The sequence below is a fragment of the Ipomoea nil genome, unplaced genomic scaffold (genome assembly GCF_001879475.1).
Source record: "Ipomoea nil cultivar Tokyo-kokei standard unplaced genomic scaffold, Asagao_1.1 scaffold0216, whole genome shotgun sequence".
Taxonomy (NCBI): Eukaryota; Viridiplantae; Streptophyta; class Magnoliopsida; order Solanales; family Convolvulaceae; genus Ipomoea; species Ipomoea nil.
The window spans coordinates 280,861-305,478 of record NW_017616644.1 but is presented as its reverse complement, the minus strand read 5'-3'; the positions used below and the strand labels follow the sequence as shown (position 1 = coordinate 305,478).

The 24,618-nt window shown below is 31.1% G+C and overlaps 1 protein-coding gene and 1 long non-coding RNA gene across 2 annotated transcripts; one reads left to right on the top strand and one right to left on the bottom strand.

Annotated features, from left to right (window-relative positions):
- Positions 1 to 10,136: 10,136 nt before the first annotated feature.
- LOC109192708 lies at positions 10,137 to 19,455 on the top strand. Its single transcript, XM_019343413.1, has 4 exons — positions 10,137 to 10,219; positions 15,367 to 15,478; positions 15,578 to 15,727; positions 19,102 to 19,455. Exons 1-4 carry the CDS (start codon positions 10,137 to 10,139, stop codon positions 19,453 to 19,455), a joined length of 699 nt encoding a protein of 232 aa, XP_019198958.1.
- Positions 19,456 to 20,423: 968 nt separating this feature from the next.
- On the bottom strand, positions 20,424 to 23,861 carry LOC109192621. The gene is made up of 4 exons (XR_002056133.1): positions 23,371 to 23,861; positions 22,779 to 22,918; positions 22,604 to 22,687; positions 20,424 to 20,814 (listed from the first exon to the last, which is right to left on the bottom strand). It is a non-coding gene; the product is annotated as an uncharacterized LOC109192621 (long non-coding RNA).
- Positions 23,862 to 24,618: the final 757 nt, after the last annotated feature.

Below are 24,618 nucleotides of genomic sequence, written 5' to 3'. Positions count from 1 at the left end.
ACTTCTTATTCATCCATAATCTATTTTGAGTGATTTCTAAAAAAAAAAAAAAAAACAAAAAAAAAATCGTTTTGAGTGTAAAAGTATACAAAATTCATCATCTCAACTAGGAAAATCAAAGCATTTTAACCCAAATTCGGAGTGGTAGTTTAAATGGTAAATGAGCTCTCTTTGTGAGAAGAATTTTAAGGTAACCCGAATTCGATTCCCAAAAGTGACGATTCGCCCCAGGCCAGCTCCTAGTCTCTCGGAGCGAATGGAAAAAAAATCATTTTGACCCATCTCAAATAAAAAATTAATCCCACTCTAAAAAAAAAAAAACAAACTCAAAATGACTATTTATATGCCATTTTTTGTTAATAAATTTAGTCTCAAACAAATTCTAGGAAGTGTAGTCAGTACTACAGTATACATGTGCAATCTGTTTGTGTCATGAACTATTGTATTGAAACAATCAAATTAACTTATCACATTAATTATTATTCTCAGAATTATTATCCATATCCCTATGTTTGTTTTATTTCTACTAGTATTTGCGCTCGTGCGATGCACGGAATAAATTTGTTGTAATATATTAAGAATATTTCGATCGATATATAATTATTTAAATTAGAACATCAAATATTATATAGTTCAATTGAATATACGGGTTGGATCATTTATGTGTTTTTATATTATCATTGTATGAATTTAAGCAAATAATTGCTCAAATTAATAGCTAATGTGTAGATGTATGCATGTAGTGTTATAACTTTGGAGATTTTTTTTTTTATCATTGTTTAGTATTTTTTTTATAAATTATACAAATGTGTTCATTCTCTAGCAACTCAGTTATATGAATGAATTGTTATCTTAATTCATTTGTATGGAGGATATTTTTTTTGTTTATACATATAACAATTTTGTCATTTAAAAAATATAATATCAACGATTTTATTTACACATTGTTGAAACCTCTTTGTAGACGACATTGGTAGTAGCAACACAATCTTGTCCATCATTGTCTAGAGCTAACACCTTCAATTGATCAGGATGGGTGATTCGGTGAAAATATATAATGGTATAATATTAGTCAATTAGCGATCCTTTTATATTTTAAATAAATTAGTAATATCATATTCATTTCCAGTCAATTATTCTTTTGTATTTTTAGTCAATTAGAATATTACATGGAGTGATATTTTCACCTAATTTGTGTTCCATTTTTAATTGAGGATGTATAATATTATTATTGAAATATTTCTGTTCCATTTGTAATTTACCTTTACTATTGTTTAAAACATGCACTTACTATTTATGATGTAGAATATTATTATTGAAATATTGGCGTTCAATTTTAGTTTCCCTTCCATTTTAATTAAAATGCAATGATTTAACCATTTATTTTTTTCATATTAGTCAATTATGAATAATTTTTTATTTGCAGTCAATTATTAGTATTCATTTCCTTTTAAATTTTCAATCCATTAGTAATATCATATTTATTTTCATCCAATTACTTCTCTTTTATTTTTAGTCAATTAATCAATTAGCGAACTAAAATATCAAATGCAATGATATTTTTACCAAATTTTCGTTTCATTTTTAATTGATGATTTAGAATATTATTATTTCAATATTTCCATTTCATTTTTAATTTTCGCTACATTTTTAATTTACCTTTACTATTGTTTAAAATATGTCTTTAGTATTGATGATGTAGAATATTATTATTGAAGTATTTCCTTTTCATTTTTAATTTACCTTTACTTGATAGTGTAGAATATTATTATTGAAATATTTCTATTCTATTGTTTAAAATTGTGTAAAATTTATGACATACTTGTGATTTGATGTATTATACTGTGTAATATTATTGTGAAAAATTAAAATGCAATGATCTGACCATTTTTTTTTCTGTTTTAGTCAATTATGAATATTTTCTTATTTTCAAACAATTGTTAATATTTATTTCCTTTTTCAATTAACCTAATGTTTGTTGCCAAACACTTTGTGCTCAGATGGCATGTAGTGATCTTTTTTATGTGGGAAGTCATGAGATCGAGCCTTAGTGAAGGTGTTGGTTGAGAAAATATGTTTGAATAGATACTTATTTATTTACCTAATTTCCATTCCATTTTTAATTGATAATATAGAATATTATTGTGAAATATTTTTGTTCTTTTTTTTTCATCCTTTTTTTTTTTAAAATTTACCTTTACTATTTACTATTGTTTGGGCGATAAATCAAGTAAATAGAATTTTGTTCTTAATTATATTATAGATTTTTTTTCTTTTTCTATTGTTTGGGTGTGAAAGTAAGGAAGAAGGATTTTCTTTTTCATAATGGTATAGATTGAGAATTTTTTTATATTTTCCTATTTAACTGATGAGTATTATTAGTATTAATTAGTGACTTTCGTTTCTTTTTCTATTTTTAGTGAATTAAGGATCCTTTTATATTTTTCTATTTTAATGCTAACTTTTAATTTTACTGATTATTATTAGTATTAATTATTCAGTGAATTCCATTTCATTTTCTATTTTTCGTAAATTATGAATCTTTTTTTTTTTCAATTTTTTTGTAGGATTGTTTTTACTGTTATTTTTATTATGACCCCTTTTTTTAAAAAAAAAAAATCTTTCATTTTCATTGAATTAAGAATCCTTTTTTATTACATTCAAAAAAAAGAATCCTTTTTTATTTTTAATTTTACTGATTATTATTAGTATTAATCAGTAAATTTCGTTTATTTTTCCATTTTTAGTGAAGTAATGATCTTTTTTTTTCTTCATATTTTACTGCTAATTTTTTGACTGATTATTATTACTATTAATTAATCAGTGAATTCCATTTCCTTTTCTATTTCTCGTGAATTAAGAAACTTTTTTAATTATTCTAATTTTTGGTAGAATTTTCTTTTTTTTTTTTACTGTTATCCTTATTATGACCTTTTTTTTCACACCCTTACGTTTCTTTTTTCATTTTTATTGAATTAAGACACATTTTTTATTTTCCTATTTTACCAATTATTATTAGTCATAATCAGTAAATTCCGTTTATATTTTCATTTTTAGTGAATTAAGGATCTTTTTTTACTGATTATTGTTAGTTTTAATTAATTAGTGAATCCCGTTTCCTTTTCTATTTTTTGTGAATTAAGGATCTTTTTTTCTATTTTACTACTAACTTTTTTACTAATTATTATTAGTATTATTAATTGGTAATTTTTTTTTTTTATTGTTTGGGCGGGTAAGTAAGAAATGGGGGTTTTGTTTTTAAGAATAATATAGAATTTTAGTGAGTTAAGGATCCTTTTTATAGAATTCTCTTTCAATATTTAAATACATTAGCATAGTAATTACACGAAAGAAGGAAAGAAAAATTATTAGAATAATAGTATTTTCACCCGTTCGATGCACAGAATGGATTTGTTGTAATATATTAAGAATATTTGGATCAATATATAATTATTTAAATTATAACATCAAATATTATATAGTGCAATTGAACATATGGTTTAGATTATTTATGTGTTTTGATGTTATCATTGCTTAAATTTGAGCAAATGATTGCTCAAATTAATAGCTAATGTGTAGATGTACGCATGCAGTGCTGTAATTTTGGAGATTTTATTTATCATTGTTTAGTATTTTTTTTTATAAATTAGTCAAATGTGCTCATTCTCAAGCAACTCAGTTATAGGAATGAATTACTATCTTAATTCATTTGTATGGAAGATATATATTTTTTTGTCTAGATATATAGCAAATTTGTCATTTAAAAAAAATGTCAACGATTGTATGTACACATTATTGAAACATCTTTCGACATTGGTAGTAACAACACAATCTTGTCCATCATCGTCTATAGCTAACACCTTCAGTGCATCATGATGGGTGACTCGAGTGAAAATATATAATGGTAGAATATTAGTCAATTAGGGATTTTTTATATTTTAAGTCAGTTTGTAATATCATATTCATTTTCAGCCAATTATTCTTTTTTATTTTTAATCAATTAGTCAATTAGAATATCATATGCAATGATATTTTTACCTAATTTTTGTTCGAGTTTTAATTGATTATGTATAATATTATTATTGAAATATTTCCGTTGCATTTTTAATTTTTTATTATTGTTTAAAATATGCCTTTATTATCTATGATGTAGAACATTATTGTTGAAATATTTCCGTCAAATTTTAGTTTCCATCAATTTTTAATTAAAATGCATTGATCTAACCATTTATTTTTTTCATATTAGTTAATTATAGATCATTTTTTATTTGCAGTCAACTATTAATATTTCATTTCATTTTATATTTTCAGTTAATTAGTAATATCATATTCATTTTCAGCAAGTTATTCTTTTTTATTTTCAGTCAATTGGTCAATTAGCCAATTAGAATATCAGATGTAGTGATATTTTACCCAATTTTCGTTCCATTTTTAATTGATGATGTAGAATATTATTATTAAAATATTTTCGTTTCATTTTTAATTTTCATTGCATTTTTAATTTAACTTTATTATTGATTAGAATATGCCTTTATTATTGATGATGTAGAATATTGTTATTTAAATATTTTCTTTTCATTTTTAATTTACGTTTACTTGATGATGTAAAATATTGTTATTGAAATATTTCTGTTCCATTTTTAAAATTTTGAAAGATTTATGACATAATTATGATTTGATGTACTATATTGTGTAATATTATTGTATAAAATTAAAATGTAATAATTTGACCATTTTCCTTTTCCATTTTAGTCAATTATGGATCATTTTTTTAGTCAATTATAAATATTTATTTCCTTTTTCAATTAACCTAATTTATGTTCCTTTTTTCATTTTTAATTTTCAGTCAATTATTAATATTCAGTTATTTTTTCAGTTTACCTAATTTCCATTCCATTTTTAACAAATGATGTAGAATATTATTGTGAAATATTTATGTTCTTTTTTTCCATTCTTTTTTTTTTTTAAATTTACCTTTACTATTTACTATTGTTTGGGTGGGAAATCAAGTAAATAGGATTTTGTTTTTAATTATAGTATAGATTGACTCATTTACGAATTGGTTCAATAAATCATAAATATTACCAATTGTTTGGTCACAAAATAAGCTTTATCTAATTATATCTATATTAAATTATATATATATATATTATTTAATAAATTAGAAATTATAAAAATAAAAAATGATTAAATTGTGTAAAGTATATCAGGGAATATTACGGATTATTTGCTTAGAGGAATTACTTACTAAAAAAAAATGTAGTGAATTATTTTATTAAAAGCACGAAAAGATTGTGTATATAAATTAATAAATTAGTTGTATAAATTAAAAATGAAAAAACAGGATATACATACTTAAAATTAGATTTCTAACTTATTTAATTTTCAGAATTTTGGAATAAATTTGTAATTGTATATAGTAAGGTAAGAATAATTCTTATGCAATATACGATTTGACAACTCAATTAATATTAAGATTTCGTGCAATGAACATGTATATTATCTTGTGTACTCATTTGAACGGTAATTTATTTTTATACAATAATTATGCATAATAAATTAATATTATGCTAATTAATAACTAATAAAATTTATTATTAATTTGACCATTAAAATTAGTCTGGATGGAAAAGAAACATATATGAATTGGTTCAATAAATCGTAAATATTACCAATTGTTTGGTTAGAAAATAATCATTCTCAAATTAAAATTGATTAATTTGACAAATTATACTTAAGATAAATATTACAGATTATTTACTTATATAAAACTTTTATTGAATTATTATTTTATAATAAGGAGTGAAAAATTATATATATATATATATATATATATATATATATATATATATATATATATATATATATATATATATATATATATACACACACACACACACCACATTGGTTATTCGTTATATACCATATTATGGATTTACGTCCATATGAGAATATGAAAAGAATAAATGTACAACCTAATTAATACTACGCATTACATAATAAATATCATACCTAATATTACTATACATAATACCATACGTAATTATTATTTTTAATACCATGCATACAATTACCATACATACTTGAACTGATTATCAATATAGATTTCTTAAATTGGTTATAAATCATATTATGATATTACGTCCATATGAAATAATATTAACATACATAAAATTACCATACATACTTGTTAATATTTAGATTTATTAAATTGGTTACAATTCATATTATGGTAAAATAATTCTTATGCAATATACGATTTGGAAACTCAATGAATATTAAGATTTCGTGCAACGAACATATATTCCATCATGTGTACTCATTTGACCAAAAATATGAAGGTTGGTTCAATAAATCGTAAATATTACTAATTGTTTGGTTAGAGAATAATCTTTATCAAATAAAAATTAAAATAATTAAATTTCTATCATATTCATATGCTGTTGCTTTAGGCTTTTGTCAAGGAGCACTACTCATGATCCTCGACACATTGCCATGGCTCCAAATCCTTGTGTTACTCCTATTGGTGCTGGAAGGACCGTCACATCAGGAAAAAAATATTAATAGTCCAAACTCATTCAATGATGTCCCCTCTCATGCAAATGACATGCAGATCTAGTTGCTCAGAGTCCACTAATAATTGGTCAGTTTTTTTTCTATCACTATGAATAGTGCATTATTTAATCCTGCCCAGAGTCCAATAATAAACAACTTTTAATGGATTGAGATAAGGTATTAGAGAAATACCTTTAAATGGGTTGAGCAAACTCGTCCAGATTGATGATGAAGAAGATGATATATATGATCAATATAATCATAGTTTATATAATATATGTAGATAGATTTTAAATTTCACCAATGGTATATATGATTTTCTATTCTTTATTAAAAAAAAAAAGAATTGAAAAAGGATACAGAGATTTACCAAAATGTGTAGGTGTAGTGCAACAGCTCTTCTGGATACGCAGAGAATATGGGTCTTGTTCCTCCTCTTCTTGAAGGTCCCTGTTCTCTACACCATTGCTATGCAGTTTCAGAGAATATTCCCTTAGATTTTTTGTAACTTGGTACTGTTTGTATTGAAGAGAATGTGATGTATATATAGGTGTTTAGATATAATTAAGGGTAACATTTATGGTTTTTATTATATTACCAATTACCAATTACCAATTAAAATTAGAGTTACCATTTTACATTTGCTTACCAAAAAATTATATATAGATACTTAATTTATATTTGAAAAATATATTTACCTAATTTACTTTATATACAGTAATAAGTATGTCTACACATAAATGAATAATATATAATATATAATTTCAATATTTTGATAATTAATTAAATTAAAAAATTAAGATATTATATAAATGCCGCTAAGTTTTGGGGGAAAATTTATATGGTTTTTATAATATTATTATTATTATTATTATAATTATTATTATTTTATTATGCTTACATTATTTCATAAGATTTTTATTATACTTGAACAATAATATTTTCAATTATATTATAGAATATAATACCATACATAATATTACCAATTATGTAATATAACAATTAATAGATTTTCATTTAATTTCCATTTGGCATTTACTTACCAAATAAACTTTACTACAAAAGTTTTGGAGGGAAAATTTGTTAGGAGGATTTTACTTTTATATATATATAGATATAGATATAGATTAGAGTAATTAAGGAAGACCAAACTCTTGTTTACGAGTTATAATTAATCATGGAGTGCAACCATTCAAACATATAGATAAAAACGCATAAAGAAAATTGGGAGTTTGCTCCCTTTTACGCTCGGTTCGAACCAAGAGCCCCCAAGCGAAGGGGTCGCTAAGAGACCCGAAGGTCTAACGATAATGAGACCACCAAGGTCATTGTGATCGAGATGTGACGACGAGACCGTGAAAGTCAGTCTTCTCAAGAAGCGCTTTGGCGAACGAGCTAAGTCGGTCTACTCGGAAAGCACTTGGGCTACTCGCGAAATACTTTAGCGAAGCGAATGAGCTACTCGACTGATCTACTTGGGAAATACTTTAGCGAAACGAACGTGCTACCCGACCGATCTACTCGGGAAATACATTAGCGAAGCAAACGAGCTACTCGACCGATCTACTAGGGAAATACTTTGGCGAACAAGCCGAACGCGCTACCAGTGTAGCCCCCACTCCCTTAGGTGTGAGAATCATCAGCATAAGGGAGTAGATACGACGACGGGTTCTCGAATTCGCCTTTTAACTTCGACTGCGATCGGGAAATGACCCGATCGGGCTTATAATGCCAATGCACCGGGCCATACTCCTAGCGCCGATGATCGGGAAGTGACTCGATCGAGCTCACAATCCCGGTGCACCACTGGTCGATTTGCCTAACCTGTAAGGCTTACCGATCAAGGGATCAGACCTCTAACGCGATAGAGGATTTACATGTTACCAATCGAGCGATTGGGTTTTGAGTGTGATCAGGCAATTAATCTTTACGAATCGAGAGATTGGTTTTACTCAGGATGGGATACCCGACCTCGCGGGCTCAATTGCCTATCTGGTAGGTAAAGCCGAAATATGGTCCTGACCTAGTGGTGGCAAGGCCAACCTAACCGGTCGAAAAGTGCCTACCTTGTAGGGGTTAAAGCCGGGATATGATATCGGGCCGACCAAGCCGGTGGTGGCAAGGCCAACCTAACCGGTCGAAAAAAATGCCTACCTCATAGGGCTTAAAGCCAAGATATGATCTCGGGCCAACCGAGCCGGTGGTGGCAAGGCCAACCTAACTGGTCGAAAAAATGCCTACCTTGTAGGGCTTAAAGCCAAGATATGATCTCAGGCAAACCGGGCCAGTGGTGGCAATTGACCTAACCGGACTTGATAACAAAACTGGAGCTGGAAGACCCTTGTCTTCTTCGGCCTGAATGCTAAACTGAAGGAACCTCGTCATTACTGGGGATGGCCGGAACTTATACTTTACGCAACATTGCGGTCGTATGCTCGGGCTTGTGCCCTCATCGGTGATGACCAGACTATAGTTTACGTGACATTGCAGTCGGTTGGTTGGACATGCATCAATGGACTGGTCTATTGTTTGCGCGACATTGCGGTCGTACTTAAAGTTTATGCCACATTACGGTCGTTTCTCGGGCTTGTGCTCTCATCGGTGATGACCGGCACTTAAAGTTTACACGACATTGCGGTCGTATGTTCGGGCTCAGGCCCTCTCTGGTTATGACCAGGATGACAATCAGCTCGGCAATCGATGGGCTTCTGCCGTCTTCGTCCGATTAGTCCGGAGATCAAAATTTGCCTACCCTGTAGGACTTGGTGCCAGGACTTTTCCCGGACTTAACAATGCCGATGGAGGCGGGGCCAACCTGGTCGGGCTGAAAAATGCAGGTGGTGGAAATTATCAACCTAACCGAACTTATTACAATTTAACTCTACCTATTACAATTTTACATATGTCCTGGAATACAAGCTAATATAACAAAATTACAAGGCTGGACAATTTTAATATATGTCCTCGCAAGTGCACGAGTCAATTGTAGTGGTAGTGTGCAAAGCAAGGGCCGAACTCACAGGAAATTGTACAATGCAATTTAATAACTAAAACTTAAAAAGAAATAATTGATACAATCAAAAACAGGAAAATAAGATTGCGAATGAATCAATAGCTAATAAGAAAAACGAAGCTTTAGGAAATGTAACAACGCAATTTGTAAACTAGAAAATAATTACTTAACAATTTGAAGTGCTTAGAACCAATCGACAATCAGACTTGATTTATTTAAACGAAATTGCAGGTAGAAAATAAGGCAAGAAAGATAATAAAATAACAAAGTAGCGATGGCAAAGGAATAAAGACTAGGAACATGAAATTAAAAGGTAGGATGTTTACTCGGTATTTCTCTCAAATAGATTAATAAAAATTAAATTGGCCAAATTCAACTTAATTAATATCTATACAAAACCGTAAGATAAAACTTAATTAAATTGACAACATAAGAACTCATATTAAAGCAAAACTTTTATAGTACGTATGCATGTTCATAGGCAAAACAATTAGAAATTAATCATAAGATTAGCAAATATTCAATTCCCACAGCATTAGTTTTCAATGTAAAAGATTAATTAACAACAATGAGAAATAAAGAGAAAGGAAAAAGAATTGCCGTGAGATTAGTGGTACTATTGCCCTCCAAAATTGAAGCTGCTGCTCAGATGTAATTAGCGCTGCCCCCAGACGGCATTCTGCCGCCAAGGATTCCGCACCGCCGAATGAAAGTCGCAATCAGAACTAATTCGCTGCCGCCAACCAAGAGCTGTTGCAGACCGGAAATCGCCGCCTACTAGAAAATTACCTCCGGCCGGAATTGCTGTCCGAAGTTAAATCGATGATTTTCCTCTTCGAACGTCTTCCGTATTTATATGGCTTAGACTCCAACCGCTCCTCCGTGCTTCCTCTCAGACATCACTCGCTACCGGAGAATGCTCTGTGGATCGCCTCTTTCGCAGTTCAATCGAATCGCAGGAGTGGGTTGTTGAAGAATGCCATCCAGAAGTTGCTTCGCGATTAACTCTCCGCCTCCTTTTATTTCTAATAATAATAATAAGAGTAAATACCTAAAATGGTCCCTCGACTATAGTTAAATTCATAAATTGGTCATCAACTTTTAATTTCATCCAATTAAGTCCTTAACTTTGTAGTTTTAACACAATTTGGTCCTCTGTCTATTTGACCGTTTGTTAACTGTGATTTTTGAGGATATATATGTAATTTCATGGTTCATCGTCAGTTTTTTAAGGTTCCGGTTGTATTTCCAGACCGCACTGTTACATTTGAATCCACTGTCGAAAGCAATCTACCAAACCCGATCACCTTCTTCATCCTCCCTTTGGATTCAATGTAGTTGAATTTGTACCAGAGCGAAAAAGACGACGTGTTTCCGAACCGGTGCAACGTCATTCTGGAGGCCTCCACGTGCTCCGACGAGCACTGAAGGTTCTTCTGGAGATCGTCGATCACGGTCAACAAACAGTCAATTAAATGGAGGACCAAATCGTGTCAAAATTGCAAAGTTAAGGACTTAATTGGGTGAAATTGAAAGTTGAGGACCAATTTGTGAATTTAACTATAGTCGAGGGACCATTTTGAGTATTTACTCTAATAATAATAACAATAATAATAATCATATAATATATTAATAATAATAATAATAATAATCTAATCTAATCTAATCTAATCTAATTTAATCTAATCTAATCTAATATAATCTAATCTAATCTAACTCTATAATAAAGCAAGAAGTTTTTGGCAAAAAATTTTCCCGCCCAATTGATACTACGCCGTTTTGAAAATAGAATATCTGGTTAAATTAAACGGTTTAATTAATTGCTTTTGGTCATTAATTGTTTATATAAATAGTTTAGTTGCTTTGTTGTATTACCTATGCATCTATCAGTGCGCTAATTAAATGCCTTTGAAACTTCTTATGAAATCGGGAAAACCGAAGCGTTGCATACTTTAATTACAAATTGAAGTGATTGAAATCTAATTAGAGACATCCTAATTGAAAGGTCTTTTTGTTTCAAAAACCTCTTCGTTGTTCTGTAAAAGTCCCGAATAAATTCAACCTCTATATAAAGAGGTAGAATCAGTTAAAATTCAATCACTGATTATTGCGAAGAAGTAAACCTCTGTACAAAGAAATGTCTTCTCAATAGGTTTCTGTCAAGCAAATCAGTCCAATGGTGGAGCTGAGGAGGAAGAGCTTAGGAGGAAGTTGTGAAAGAACACAGTTACTTGAAGGTTAAGGTGCGTTGATGTATGCATTTTTATTTCCTGAACAATCATCTGTCTACTTCTTGCTACGCACAACTGTGATATATAGAAATACAAAATGTAGAAATACAAAACGTAGAAATACAAAATATAGAAATAAAAATATATATGTAATATATATAGTCTTTGTTCATTCTATATGCTGCCATACTCTATAAAATGTTTATTTGTATTTTTATCATATAATCATATATATAGCCAAGGTGCAATATATAATTTCATGGATTATTGAAGAGGATGGAGATGGTTACTCTGATTAACAGTCCAAAACTTTTCAGAACACCTTAATATGAATTCTATTGCTATATTTATTTTCACTAACTCTATTTTTGTATTCTAAATTCAGCTTATGTGGTTAGCAAACCCTTTTACGTAGAGTATTGCCTCCATATCTAGCTTGAGTTTTAGTTATGACAGATTTGGGGACCATACAACTAGGAGAATGATTATTAATACAATTACTTATATTTATGAAAGGATGGAGGTAAATTTTTATTTCAGTTTTAAAAAATCTCTTACAATAAATAAAACACAAGGTCCTAAAAGTTTTGGATTCTAACATATTTCATTATCTAACTATTTGATTGGCAGTGTGGTGATTTTTGGGTTCCTGCTATGGTATAGAATCTGGAACTTTTGACAGCATCTGAGATGAAGGGGACTTGGCCTACGGTTAGTGTACACCATTTAATTCCTTTTTTTTCTCAATACTTATGAATTTCTAATCCCTTTTTAATGGTTTAGGTAATAAAAAAAGTACAGGCACAACTCTGTTGTCTACTTACTGACCTGAACAGCTTGAAGTTAATTAGTTAAGACAAGGATTTCAGTCTTAGGAGAAACTGCTGGAAGATGATTCTCAAAATGATGAAGTTTTTTGACTACTTGGTAAAGAAACTCTACAAATCAAACAGTAACTACTTGGTAATAGATATATGTTTTTGGTAATAGACTAATAGGTGTATGTTATCTATGTTGACAGTAACTTTTCTGTAACAACTTTATTTCATACAGAGTCAATATAATCATTTATCTAATTGTTCAAGATATTGTCTCTATAGTAGCAAATAAATGAATAATTGTCTTAAGTAATATTCTTTATTTTTAAGTGTTTTTGCAAGTCAACATACACAGACAAAAGTATGTCACATTTAGCAGGCTCAAATAGCTCAAGTATCACAGTTTCTACTTTTGTCCATAGGCTCAATAAAAGTTTGAATAGTCAAATAGCTCCAATATCACGGTTTCTAATTTCATTTGGCACTTTTAACTTGATTTTTTTTTTTTTTTGCATGGGATTTTATGGACTATGGTTCCTGTGGCACTGCACTACTACAAAAATACCTTTTAGCGTCGGCTATTTTGGGCATACGACGTCGGTTATTTACCGACGTAGACCTAGCAGACGTTGTAAATAAATTATACGACGTCGGTTTTTTAAAATCGACGTCATATATTATTTTTAATTTTTTAAATAAGTACAAACGACGTCGGTTTTTAATAAAAACCGACGTCGTATATATATATTTTTTAAAAATTGAGATACGACCTCGGATTTCTTAAAAAACCCGATGTTGTAAAAAATATATATATAGATACAACGTCGGTTTTTTAAAAAAACCGACGTCGAAACTATTTTTAATTTAAAAAAAAAATAAAAAAATGTATAGTGAATGGCAGCGGCATCAATTTTGACAGGCAAAGAAGAGAGATAATTTGACAACAAATGTGTAGATCTCAGCAAAGGAGTAAATCTCGCTTAAAACAAACAAAAAAAATTCAAACAACAAGAAGCATAAAAAAGAAAAAAAAATGCATATACAAGTAATTCTTAGAAGCAAAAAAAAAAAAAAAAAAAAAAACTTTTTCGGAGGATTAAAAACAACAAACCTACTATAAGCCGTAGGGAGCAATCGATCGGAGGATTCATCCATACAACTACTATAGAGCGAAGGATTCATATACGTAGGGAGAAATATCCATAGATCGGAGGATTTAAAACAACAAACCTCGTCGCCGACCGGACTTGCTACGCTCGTCACCGTACAGTCTTGGTTGCCGGTGAACTCATGTCACCACTCCAAGCTTGAAACTCGCTTGTTGCGAGAGCGTAGATCTGAGTCATCATTGTCGGAGTCGCGAGGTTTTACTGCTGTACGTAAGAACGGATGAAGGTACATCGTGACGAAGAAGACGACGCTCTGTGCGAGATTTGTACAACATGTTCGAATGGATGAAGAAGGAAGATGATGGCGTGAAACATACTCTTAGAAACTTTTGTGTTAAGAAGGTAAGAAAATATACGAGAGTAAGAAAAGATAAGACTGTAAGTGAGAGAGGCTGCGGAGATCTGATCTGTGTTAAATAAGAAAAGATACGACTGTAAGTCTTCAATTTTGTTTTTTAAAATTTATTTAGAACATACGGCGTCGGTTCTAGAGAGAACCGACGTCGTATGCCTTTAATTTCTTTTTTAAAATTTTATTTAAAACATACGGCGTCGGCTCTATAAATAATCGACGTCGTATGTCTTTAATTTCTTTTTTTTTTTTAATTTTATTTAGAACATACGGCGTCGGCTCTGTAACGAACCGACGTCGTATGTCTTTAATTTCTTTTCTTTTAAATTTATTATGAACGTACGACGTCGGTTGTATACAGAATCGACGTCGTATTTATTAAAAAAATTTAAGACATCAGTTTTTTACAATAACCGACGTCGTAAGTAATATATATTAATTTTTCTTTATTTTATTGACATATAACGTCGGTTTTTCAAAAACCGACGTTAATTAGGAGACGTAGTATCCTTTTTCTGTAGTAGTGCTGGAATAACACTATGTCTTTAATTTGTATTGACTTCTGGAAATCAACCTACAATAAAGAATTTAAATCTAAAATTAATCTACCTTAATCTACCCTAAATCTAAAATTAGTACATTGCAACTTTATATGAAATAAATAATAAGGCAGACTTTATATGAAATAAATAATAAGGCAGAATAAGGAAACAACAATCTCAGGACATTTGGAATTTTCCATTGTGATTTCTATACAGTTCAACTCTATTATGAGCATGCTTGGTTAGTAAATATGATAGGAAACAACAATCTCAGGACACATGTAGTAAAACACAAAAAACTTATTTTGTTTGGCCTGAAAAGAAATACTGAGAAAAATGTATGAATGCTGTTCATTTTTTGCTCCATTATGAATTTATGCTTATCAAAAGAACAATCAACACTTTCTATGAGAGCACATATACTACAAAGCCAAATATTTTATTCAAAGGAAAAGAACAAAGAGAAACAGTTGAACTTATTTGCAGTGACATAATACAATAATATTTTCTTATTCTAATATTTTCTAATTTTCTTTTTGTATTAATCTATTTACTTATTTATTTTAGTTACTAATTTGTTTAATTATCTATTCATATATATATATATATATGCCAAAGAATTGATCTGATGTGCACTAACAACCTGTTTTCTGTTACTAATCTGTTTGAATCTTTAAATCTGTAAGGGATGAAACCTTGATATCTGCCTACTGTCCAAACCTCAATGATAACCAAGACAAGGATCTTATATCTAGGATGATTGAAGAAGATGCTGATGGAACTGAAGATTCTGCTGGGGTAACTAAACTTGGATGTGCTACTTTAATTGTAGCATATACAAAACATCTTTTAAAACAGTATATGAAAGTTGACTGCTCTAAATACCAATGGTTTCAGGAAGGCTCCCAAGGTGATGGGGTAGATAGTCCAGTCACAGCAACTAACAAGATTAAGTCAACTGAAGAGTCTGAAAATGTGAAAAGATGCCTGCTGGACCAATTCTCTTCATCAAAGAATCTTAAGAAATCTAAAAATGCCCATGTGAAAGTAGAAAAAAATTGAGCTTGGTTTCTGTGTGATGGACAAAGTTTACTATCTTAGTTTTTTTTTTTATGGCCTTTTGGACTATTCAATTGGTAGCACTTTAAACAATGCTATAAATTTTCAGATGCTGTTTTTGTGATCCTATCAGTTAACTGCTTGAAACTAAAATGCTCATTTTCTTTCCTAAACTATACAAATTAGGAAATAATTGGCATAACACTTAACAATTTAACTATAAGTTTTCACGTAATCTCTTCTATTGGATTCAAATAACTTAAGGTATTTAGCACAAACTGAAAAGTAATATGACTAAACTATGAGTCAAGAAAAAGTTATGATTTGACGCACAAAAAGATATTTGGTTACTGAAATAAAGATTGAAAATGTTACTATAAGTCACTAAACCTTTTTTTTTTTCAAAAAATCTATATACAGACTAAGATGAAAATAGTCACTGAAACCTTTCCAATTCCATTGTGAATCTGAAAAAGCATAAAGTTTAATGCAAACATGGATTCAAGTCTTGACTTTACGACTATTTAAAGACACTCAAAACTGATTAAAGAAATAACTTACACAAATTTCACCATTATAGGCAACAATAGGAAACAATTTGAAGGCAATAAAGGTAAATTACTTACCCTTGGTCTTGATTAGCCTTCGTGTTATCCTCGAACCTTCATAGCTTCTCTCTGTTTTTTTATTCACAGACTCGCACAAAAAAATAAGATACAAAATAGAGAATTAGAAAATTTGGAAAAATCTACCGTGAGAATAAACTTATATTGCAGGATACACAAAAATTACCATAAAAAATAGATAGAGTAAATGTCCATTTAGATTTTTTTACATGATTCTTTTTTCTTTAGCACCGAAAAAAACATGCAATGGAAATTGAATAACAATCACAAAATGTGTGATTTAACAGAAAAAAATCTGTCATTATTGCAAAATATTTCAATATAGATAGTAGCATTTCAAATCCGAACAAAGAAGAAATCATTTAAAATTGCAGATCTGGAATGTAAAATGGAAAAATATAAAAATCATTAATTACAGCTTAGATCTACCAAAATTTAAGCAACACTCGAAAGATTTCATTGCATGCAGTGTTAATCAAAGTTATAAAACAACTGATTACAAATACTCATGAAGATTAAACTGATCTACAATTTTAACATGATGAACACTGCTAGATGAAGTAAATGAGAGAAAAATGGAATAATTTACCTAGAATTTGATAAACTTCATCTTCATGAAGGAATATAGAGAATGGTTTAGACCATTCTAGAGACGAAGTCTCTTCATCGGCCAATATACTTCCAGGCTGGAGAATAAAAGTCGACATCTTCTCTTCTGCAACTTCACATTTAAGAAAATAATAATAATAATAACAGACTATGACTCAAACACGTCTGGGTCATAGAAGATTAACAAGATCCATTTATGAAATGGAGTAAAATAGGAAGATCAGTGCACTTTCCACATCTAAAGTTGATGAAGAATTGGAAATTTCTGGAGCTTTAGAGAAATGTAGAAGGAAATGTGAAAGGCACGTGTAGAGATAGACAGAGGCACAGAGCAGGGCCGGGTATATTGGATGGGCTGATGGGTCCTCTATTTTGATCAAATGCAACTTAGAATGAAACCTTGGTAATATAAGGTCCATATGTATAAACTTGGCAAATTATGGTCCACACAATAATAATTGACTAAACATCTTACAATTAAGAATGAGTCTAAGTTTATACAATTATTATGGTCCACACAAGTTGTGTGGGTCATATTTTATATATTGTAAAATAATGTACATTCAATACAAAAATAATGTACATTCAGTATAAAATTAATGTACATTGTATTTAGGGGATGTACATTATTTTTGTACTGAGTGTACATTATATTGTATAATGTACATTCAGTACAAAAATAATGTACATTTAGTATATTAATTTGCCGTGTTTAGTGGTAATTTATATCGTGCACTACGGCACACATAGCAATGTGCGCCCAGGCACAAAACGCTGCCGTTTCAATTGCTGTTGACGGAGATTGACGTAACCAACGCCACTCCGTCCGTCCAAACCCTGTTATGCGTATTCAGTTTAAAGTTTATGTGTACTTTGTTAGAAGTTGATGTGTATCCTGTTAAGAGTTTATGTGTATTATGTTAAGAGTTCACGATCGATGTTTAGTAATAATTTTTTAGAAAATTGTTATTCTATATTTAATATTGTACCCTAAAAAACAGGTCAACGATGTATTTATGGTATTTTTCAAGGTTTACTATCTATTCCATTGAGCATGGATCATTTTGTAAGCAATGACTTTATTTATTTATGTATCCATTCTTTTTTAGACTAATTGGTAAACGCTCAAAGGATTTAGAAATTATAAGTTGTCAACAGTTTTTGAGATTGCTATTGTAATAATTGGTGATCTTGATTCAAACATTGGCAAGCGTGATATCTTGGTTGAAGCAACGTTAGAAAAACTTGAACGAATACGTGAATTGAACTCTGCATACTTGCCTTTGCAATATTCGATTTTGTATCCATATGGAGAGGATGGATATAGGTAGCATATAGTATGAAAAATAAAATTGTTTTAGTAAAGAAATAAAATTTGGTGCAGAATTTGATGTAATGCTATTCACACTCTTGGTTGCAGATTCTGAGGAGGCTGAGCCGAAATAACTCTTGGTTTTAATAATAACTTTTGACAGTTTGTTAAATTAAACTTTAATATCTAATCTAATCTAACTCTATAATAAAGCAAGAAGTTTTTGGCAAAAAATTTTCCCGCCCGCAGCAAACGATGCCTAAATAAATCAGACCGCATTTATTGATGTTCACATTGCATATCAGTATTCTAGGTAATTTATCTTGGAACATCACCCAATATTCAGAATAATAAATGCATCGAGAAGCCAACCTGCAATGCCTAACTGTACATCAGATTTGAATTTAAATTATTTGAACATAAGCATAATGAATGTAATCTTGGACTATGAAACATTTTGATCAGCCTCTCATGTTTCCAAGACAGTCTTCGAATTCGAAAAATACACTGTTCAGCCTCTATATAAAGCTCCCATGATAGCAATCTGCACTCCCAAGTTCGAACCACTTGCAAATACACAAAGAAAAAACAAAAAACAGCAGCGAAGATACCATGTCATCTCAGTAAACTGACTTGAACTTTCATATCTGTTGTTTTAAAGCTCACGGAAACAACAGTAGCCGTCAATTGATGTTTAGACCTAGGATGTAGACAACAGCCCGTGTTTACATAGACGATTTGGTGTAAAAAAATCCCGATTTCATCTACCGGGGTAGAGCACTGGTAAAATAGTTGTTTTTGGTGACGATTTCAAGCAAATTTTACCAGTCATTCCAAAGGGTACCAGACAGGATATAGTTCGAGCGAGCATTAGCTCATCATATCTCTGGAAATCCTGTAAAGTTTTAAGGCTTACTAAGAATCTACGATTGAGAAGTGTTCAATCAGAAAACGAGGGTAAGGAGATCGAGGAATTTGCAAAATGGATAGCTAATATAGGTGACAGAGTAATTGGTAGTCAATGTGATGGTGAGTCCGAGATTACTGTTCCAGAACATTTGTTGTTGAAGTGCGAGGATGACCCTATTGCTACAATTGTTGATAGCACATTCCCTAATTTTAGACTGGGAATTGGCGATTTGTCATATCTTAATGATAGTGCAATTTAGCTCCAACATTGGATGTGGTAGATGCCGTTAACCAATACATGAATGATCATAATCCGGCTGAGGGTAAGACATACTTGAGTTGTGATTCTGTGTGTAAGTCAGATTCAAATGTTGACATGTTAGCGGATTTGCACGCTCCGGAATTCTTGAATGCCTTGAGATGTTCTGGAGTACCAAATCATGCTTTGACTTTGAAAGTTGGATCACCTGTTATGCTATTGCGAAATATTGATCACACACTAGGATTATGCAACGGTACAAGGTTGATTGTTACAAGGTTAGCTGACCACGTGCTGGAAGGCCAGATCAAGTGCAGTACAAATGCAGGAACCAGAGTATTGATTCCTAGAATGTCACTTACACCGTCAGATCCAAGATTGCCTTTCAAATTTCAACGAAAGCAATTTCCTTTGATGCTATCCTATGCCATGACAATCAACAAAAGTCAAGGACAAACGCTTGCTAAAGTGGGGTTGTTGTTGAAAAAACCTGTCTTTAACCGTGGACAATTGTATGTAGCTGTTTCAAGAGTTAGTAACCCCAGGGGTTTGAAAATTTTGATTTGCGGGGAAAATGTACCATGTCTTAGTACGACTAAAAATGTTGTGTACAACGAAGTCTTCAATAATGTATAATAACATTCCACAATTTATTATTTAAAATTTAGTATTTTTTTTAAATACTATGTTTCTTATTCTTATTATATTATACGTAATATTCTATGTACTATATAGGTAGCCATGCATCACATTGTTTCAACAATGAAGTCTTAAATTCATCCCAAGTTTTTTCTGGTTCAAATACTCTATTTTCTATACTGTATATATATCATACTATATATAGCCGCTCATCCCGCGGGTGCACCTACTAGTAATCCTCTATAATAATAAAGCCAAACATTTTTGGTAAATAAAAAAAATCTGTTTTCTCGCCCATGGGAAACGACGGCGTTTTTCCTGGAACAGAACAACATTTTAAAGGTTAATGAAGAGAAGCTGACGTGCCGAATCAAAAACATATCATTTCAGGGTAGACGTGTAGGGGAGTGGGCTATTATCTGGCTGAGGAGTTAGTATCCAAACTTGCTTCTTGATAGGAAGCGTGTGCTTCTAAGCAACTGGGTATGGGAGTAACCTATTGTTGTCAGAGTCCCACTACATGGCTATGATTATTAGAGTCCCAGTACATCAGTTCCATGTTTATATATACATACATATTCAGAGACTTCACCCTCTGCAAACATAAAGCGAAAAAAAAATACAAGCTTCTGCAAAGAATGGAGAATTCATTGTTGGTGCGCAGCTTCCTCCTCAGCAGTCAGCAGACCGCGAAGGCAATGTGTGCGGAACTATGTTGTGACTGAAAAACACATTAGAAGTCAAAAGTGTCTTCCATGATCTAGAGGTGTGTTAATGCTACATTATCATCTTTTCTTTCTCTTTATAGATAAGCATTTTGTATATATATAGTGACATAAAAAAATTAATAGAGGGAGATATATATGTACATGTAAAGAGATAGTTGAACAAATTATAACAGAACATTACTATCCAAAAAAGGTGTCCATTGTATGTATCCCCTCTTTGTGGCTCTACCCAGACTGTCTAATTCCAGCAGTCTCCAGTATTGCCATGTTTTTTTGAGGATATCTACATACAAATAATAGACATTATATTCTGCTTTTAAATCTTAGATTGTAATGTTGAGGTAAATGAAAAAAAAAAAAAATTGAACTCACTGGAAATCTATTTTTTTTACATCTTCTGTTATCATATTTTTTAAAACATTTATTGATAAAAGTAATTAAAAACAGTTTCACATAATAACAGAAAAATATTATTTTAATTGATGTGCGAAAAGTAATGAACTCAGATTTCTTGCAAACAGTTAAATAAACCAATTTATAAATATTCATCCCATGTGAACTGAAATAAACTCAAAAAATTCTGACATATAAATTGAACACATGACATGCTAAATGTATACAGTTTAATAATAAACCTCATTTTTTACCACAGGAGGTGTGTTAATGCTACATTATCATCTTTTCCTTCTCTCTTGTTCTTCTTTTATTTTTACCAGCTCTTTATGTTATTTTGGTTGTGTTTTTGTATAGATATGTTAGTTATATTTGTTCTTATAAATTCTGTGTATACTAATTTTAAAACTCTTGAGTATATGGGTATATTTACAGCATAAACAAGGGGATATTTCACTTATATCTTTTCATATAGCGTAAAGACTGGAACAACAACCAAGTTCCCCCTCCTGCTTTTTTGATGAGGGTCAACAGTAAGCCTCTGGAACAACGACCAAGCTACCAAGCAAAGACCAATTTAAATGAAAAATAAGTCCACGTGAGCAGTTTACTGGCGCCATGTCATTGGGCAACAGGGAAACCTGCTAAAAAGTCTAGGCGAAATTTTTTTTATGGTTTATGTATCGAATCAGCACTTATGAAAGATCAATGTGTGGCATGAAGAATCGCTATTGGTTCAGGGTGCGGGATGACACTTCAGCCATTTTATTTGTATGTAGTTAGTGTGTACATTGATTTAGTGAATATAGCTGGTTTTTATTTATTTATTTATTTTTTTACATCCATTCAAATCTGGTCTATATTTTTCCACATATTTATTTCTGTGTTTTTTTGGTCAACAGTTAGGGGAGTATTGGGTGGCAGACTCCTTTATCATCACTTGCCTCTAATTTTAGATTTTTAGTAATTAGATTTTAAAATAGAATCAGGAGAAACAAATTATCTACATTATGCTTGAGTAGACTACAAGTTACACAATACCCAATCACACAACATTTTTACTTTCCCCCTAAAGCTAGCCCTACTAGCAAGCAATGATAATTGATAGTAAACATTGCATACCCTATAGTAATCCTTGATAGTGGATTTTGAGTTCTTTACATGGTGATATCTATATATGGCATTTAAGAGAGAAACATGTCTAATGTAAATTCATTTTGAAGGAAAAACTTTTCAAAGTGAATATAGATCATATTGCTATTGTCTAGACAGTTTTGAGTCAATATATTGATCTTTTTCAGTCCACCCTGACCTCATTGCGAACTCGAAACAGACAATAAACAAATGAAAGGGTTGAATGAGAGAGAGTGAGGGGAGGTTGCAACATACAAATGATTCAAGTCCTTGCTTGATGAAAATTGTAGGATGGGCAAAAAGAGGATCACTCTTCCGAAGCACATGAAAGCAATCAACCTTTTTCAATGGAGAAGGAAATAGGGGAGTTAACAATCAGCAGTGTTATAATAATAAAGTGCATTGGGAAGCAGAATTTTGGATTTAATACCAGTGTTTCCAAATAATATTTAGGAACATAGACGAAAATCGAATCAACTTCGCTAAGAATCAAAAACAGTTGTACGACCCACATGCAAGCTGCATACATTACTCTTTTGCTTCCACTGAGAAAACAGGAAAATGAGGTACCTGTAAGATGATAAATATCTAATCAAATTTTTATAAGAGGTTAGCCAAATGCTAAATACAGAAGCAGTCAAACAACCAACTATTCCAGCACTTCTATGGTTTTTTGGTAAAACACCAAACACTCAAACACATTAGTAATGTCTAAAATGAAGATTTTTCACCGTACAACAATATTTTGTAAATAATTTGAACAAACAGATAATTCACGCTTTGAGATGAAAAATCAAGATCTTCAGCATGAAGCTTTTGGTAAGCATGTAGGCAGAACGGGCAGAGGATAGACTATGCAAGCAAGGAACAGAAATTAACGTAAATTAATGCTCCGTATAGGTTACTTTAAGGATTTCGGAAGGCAGGTTGGGCAAAAACCCAGGCAAGTGTCAATATATCACATCATAAGGCAAATGTCAACCAACTAAATGAGAGCAAATACAATAAGAATATTTTATTACCAATATCAATGTCTGACACCCTCCATTACTTCTTCTCCATAGACACTGCGAGCCTCCTTCAAGCGCTTCACTTGCTCGCTCCCACATGCTCTTTCTCTGATTTGTTTGTCAGTTTCTTCAAGTGAAAAAACGACGCCAAAGAGGATGTGAAAAAAAGAAATTGACGCATGCAGATGAAGAATCATCTGGAAACAAAACGCTTCGACATTGCCGGAGAAAAAAAGGAAACAATGGGAAGAGGAAAGCGAGAAGGTGTGTAGCAAGGACTGTTATTTGATTTCTTACAGATCAGTTGTATCAAATGTTCAACCGATCGGTCACGAGTTGTGAGTCGATTAGATAGAAGCTCAGAGGTAATCGGTTATGAAAGGAAATGGCGAAAAAAATGACTTCGAGACAGATCAATTGAAGGAGAGGGGTTATAGATCGAGGAATGTATTTGTGTGAAGTTTCCAGAAATGTTAGATTGTAGAGAGAAAAGAGACAACCAAGAAGAGAGAAATCGGCAACAATGTCTGATTAGTGTAGGTATTTAGGCCTTATATACGTGGGCCGGGTCTTGATTTGGGCCGGCTAATGGGAGTGTGGATTGGTAGCAGAAATGGGCCGAATATATAAAAGACACAGCCAAGAAGAGAGAAATCCGCAAATTATGCTGTGCAACCGAATGCACCTTGCAAGGTGCATACGGTTGCAAAACGACGCCGTTTTGGTTAAAAAAACGCGCGTCCCACTTAAAGAATAAATCAGGTTCGATTCCCGGCAATAACAGTTTTATATATCCAGAAATTCATAACTATATATCCACAAATTCATAACTATATATCCACAGTGAATGAATGATGTAAAAATCCACAATGAATGAATGAATGAAGTAAAAATCCACAATGAATGAATGAAGTAAAAATTCACAATGAATGAACTAAATATCCACAATGAATGAACTAAATATCCACAATGATTGAACTAAATATCCACAATGAATGAACTAAATATCCATAAATTCATAACTATATATCCAGAAATTCATAACTATATATCCATAAATTCATAACTATATATCCGCAGTGAATGAATGAAGTAAATATCTACAATGAATGAACTAAATATCCACAATGAATGAACTAAATATCCATAAATTCATAACTATATATCCACAAATTTATAACTATATATCCAGAAATTTATAACTATATATCCACAATAATGCTATTGCCGATAATCGAACCTGATTTTTTTTTAAGTGGG

Excerpts from the sequence above, each read along its gene's own strand:
- LOC109192708 (XM_019343413.1), top strand. The coding sequence starts at position 10,137 with ATGAGAAATAAAGAGAAAGGAAAAAGAATTGCCGTGAGATTAGTGGTA. Across the intron at positions 10,220-15,366 it reads ATTGAAGCTGCTGCTCAGAT|GGATGAAACCTTGATATCTG; the intron begins GTAATTAGCGCT and ends TAAATCTGTAAG. Across the intron at positions 15,479-15,577 it reads GAACTGAAGATTCTGCTGGG|GAAGGCTCCCAAGGTGATGG; the intron begins GTAACTAAACTT and ends CAATGGTTTCAG.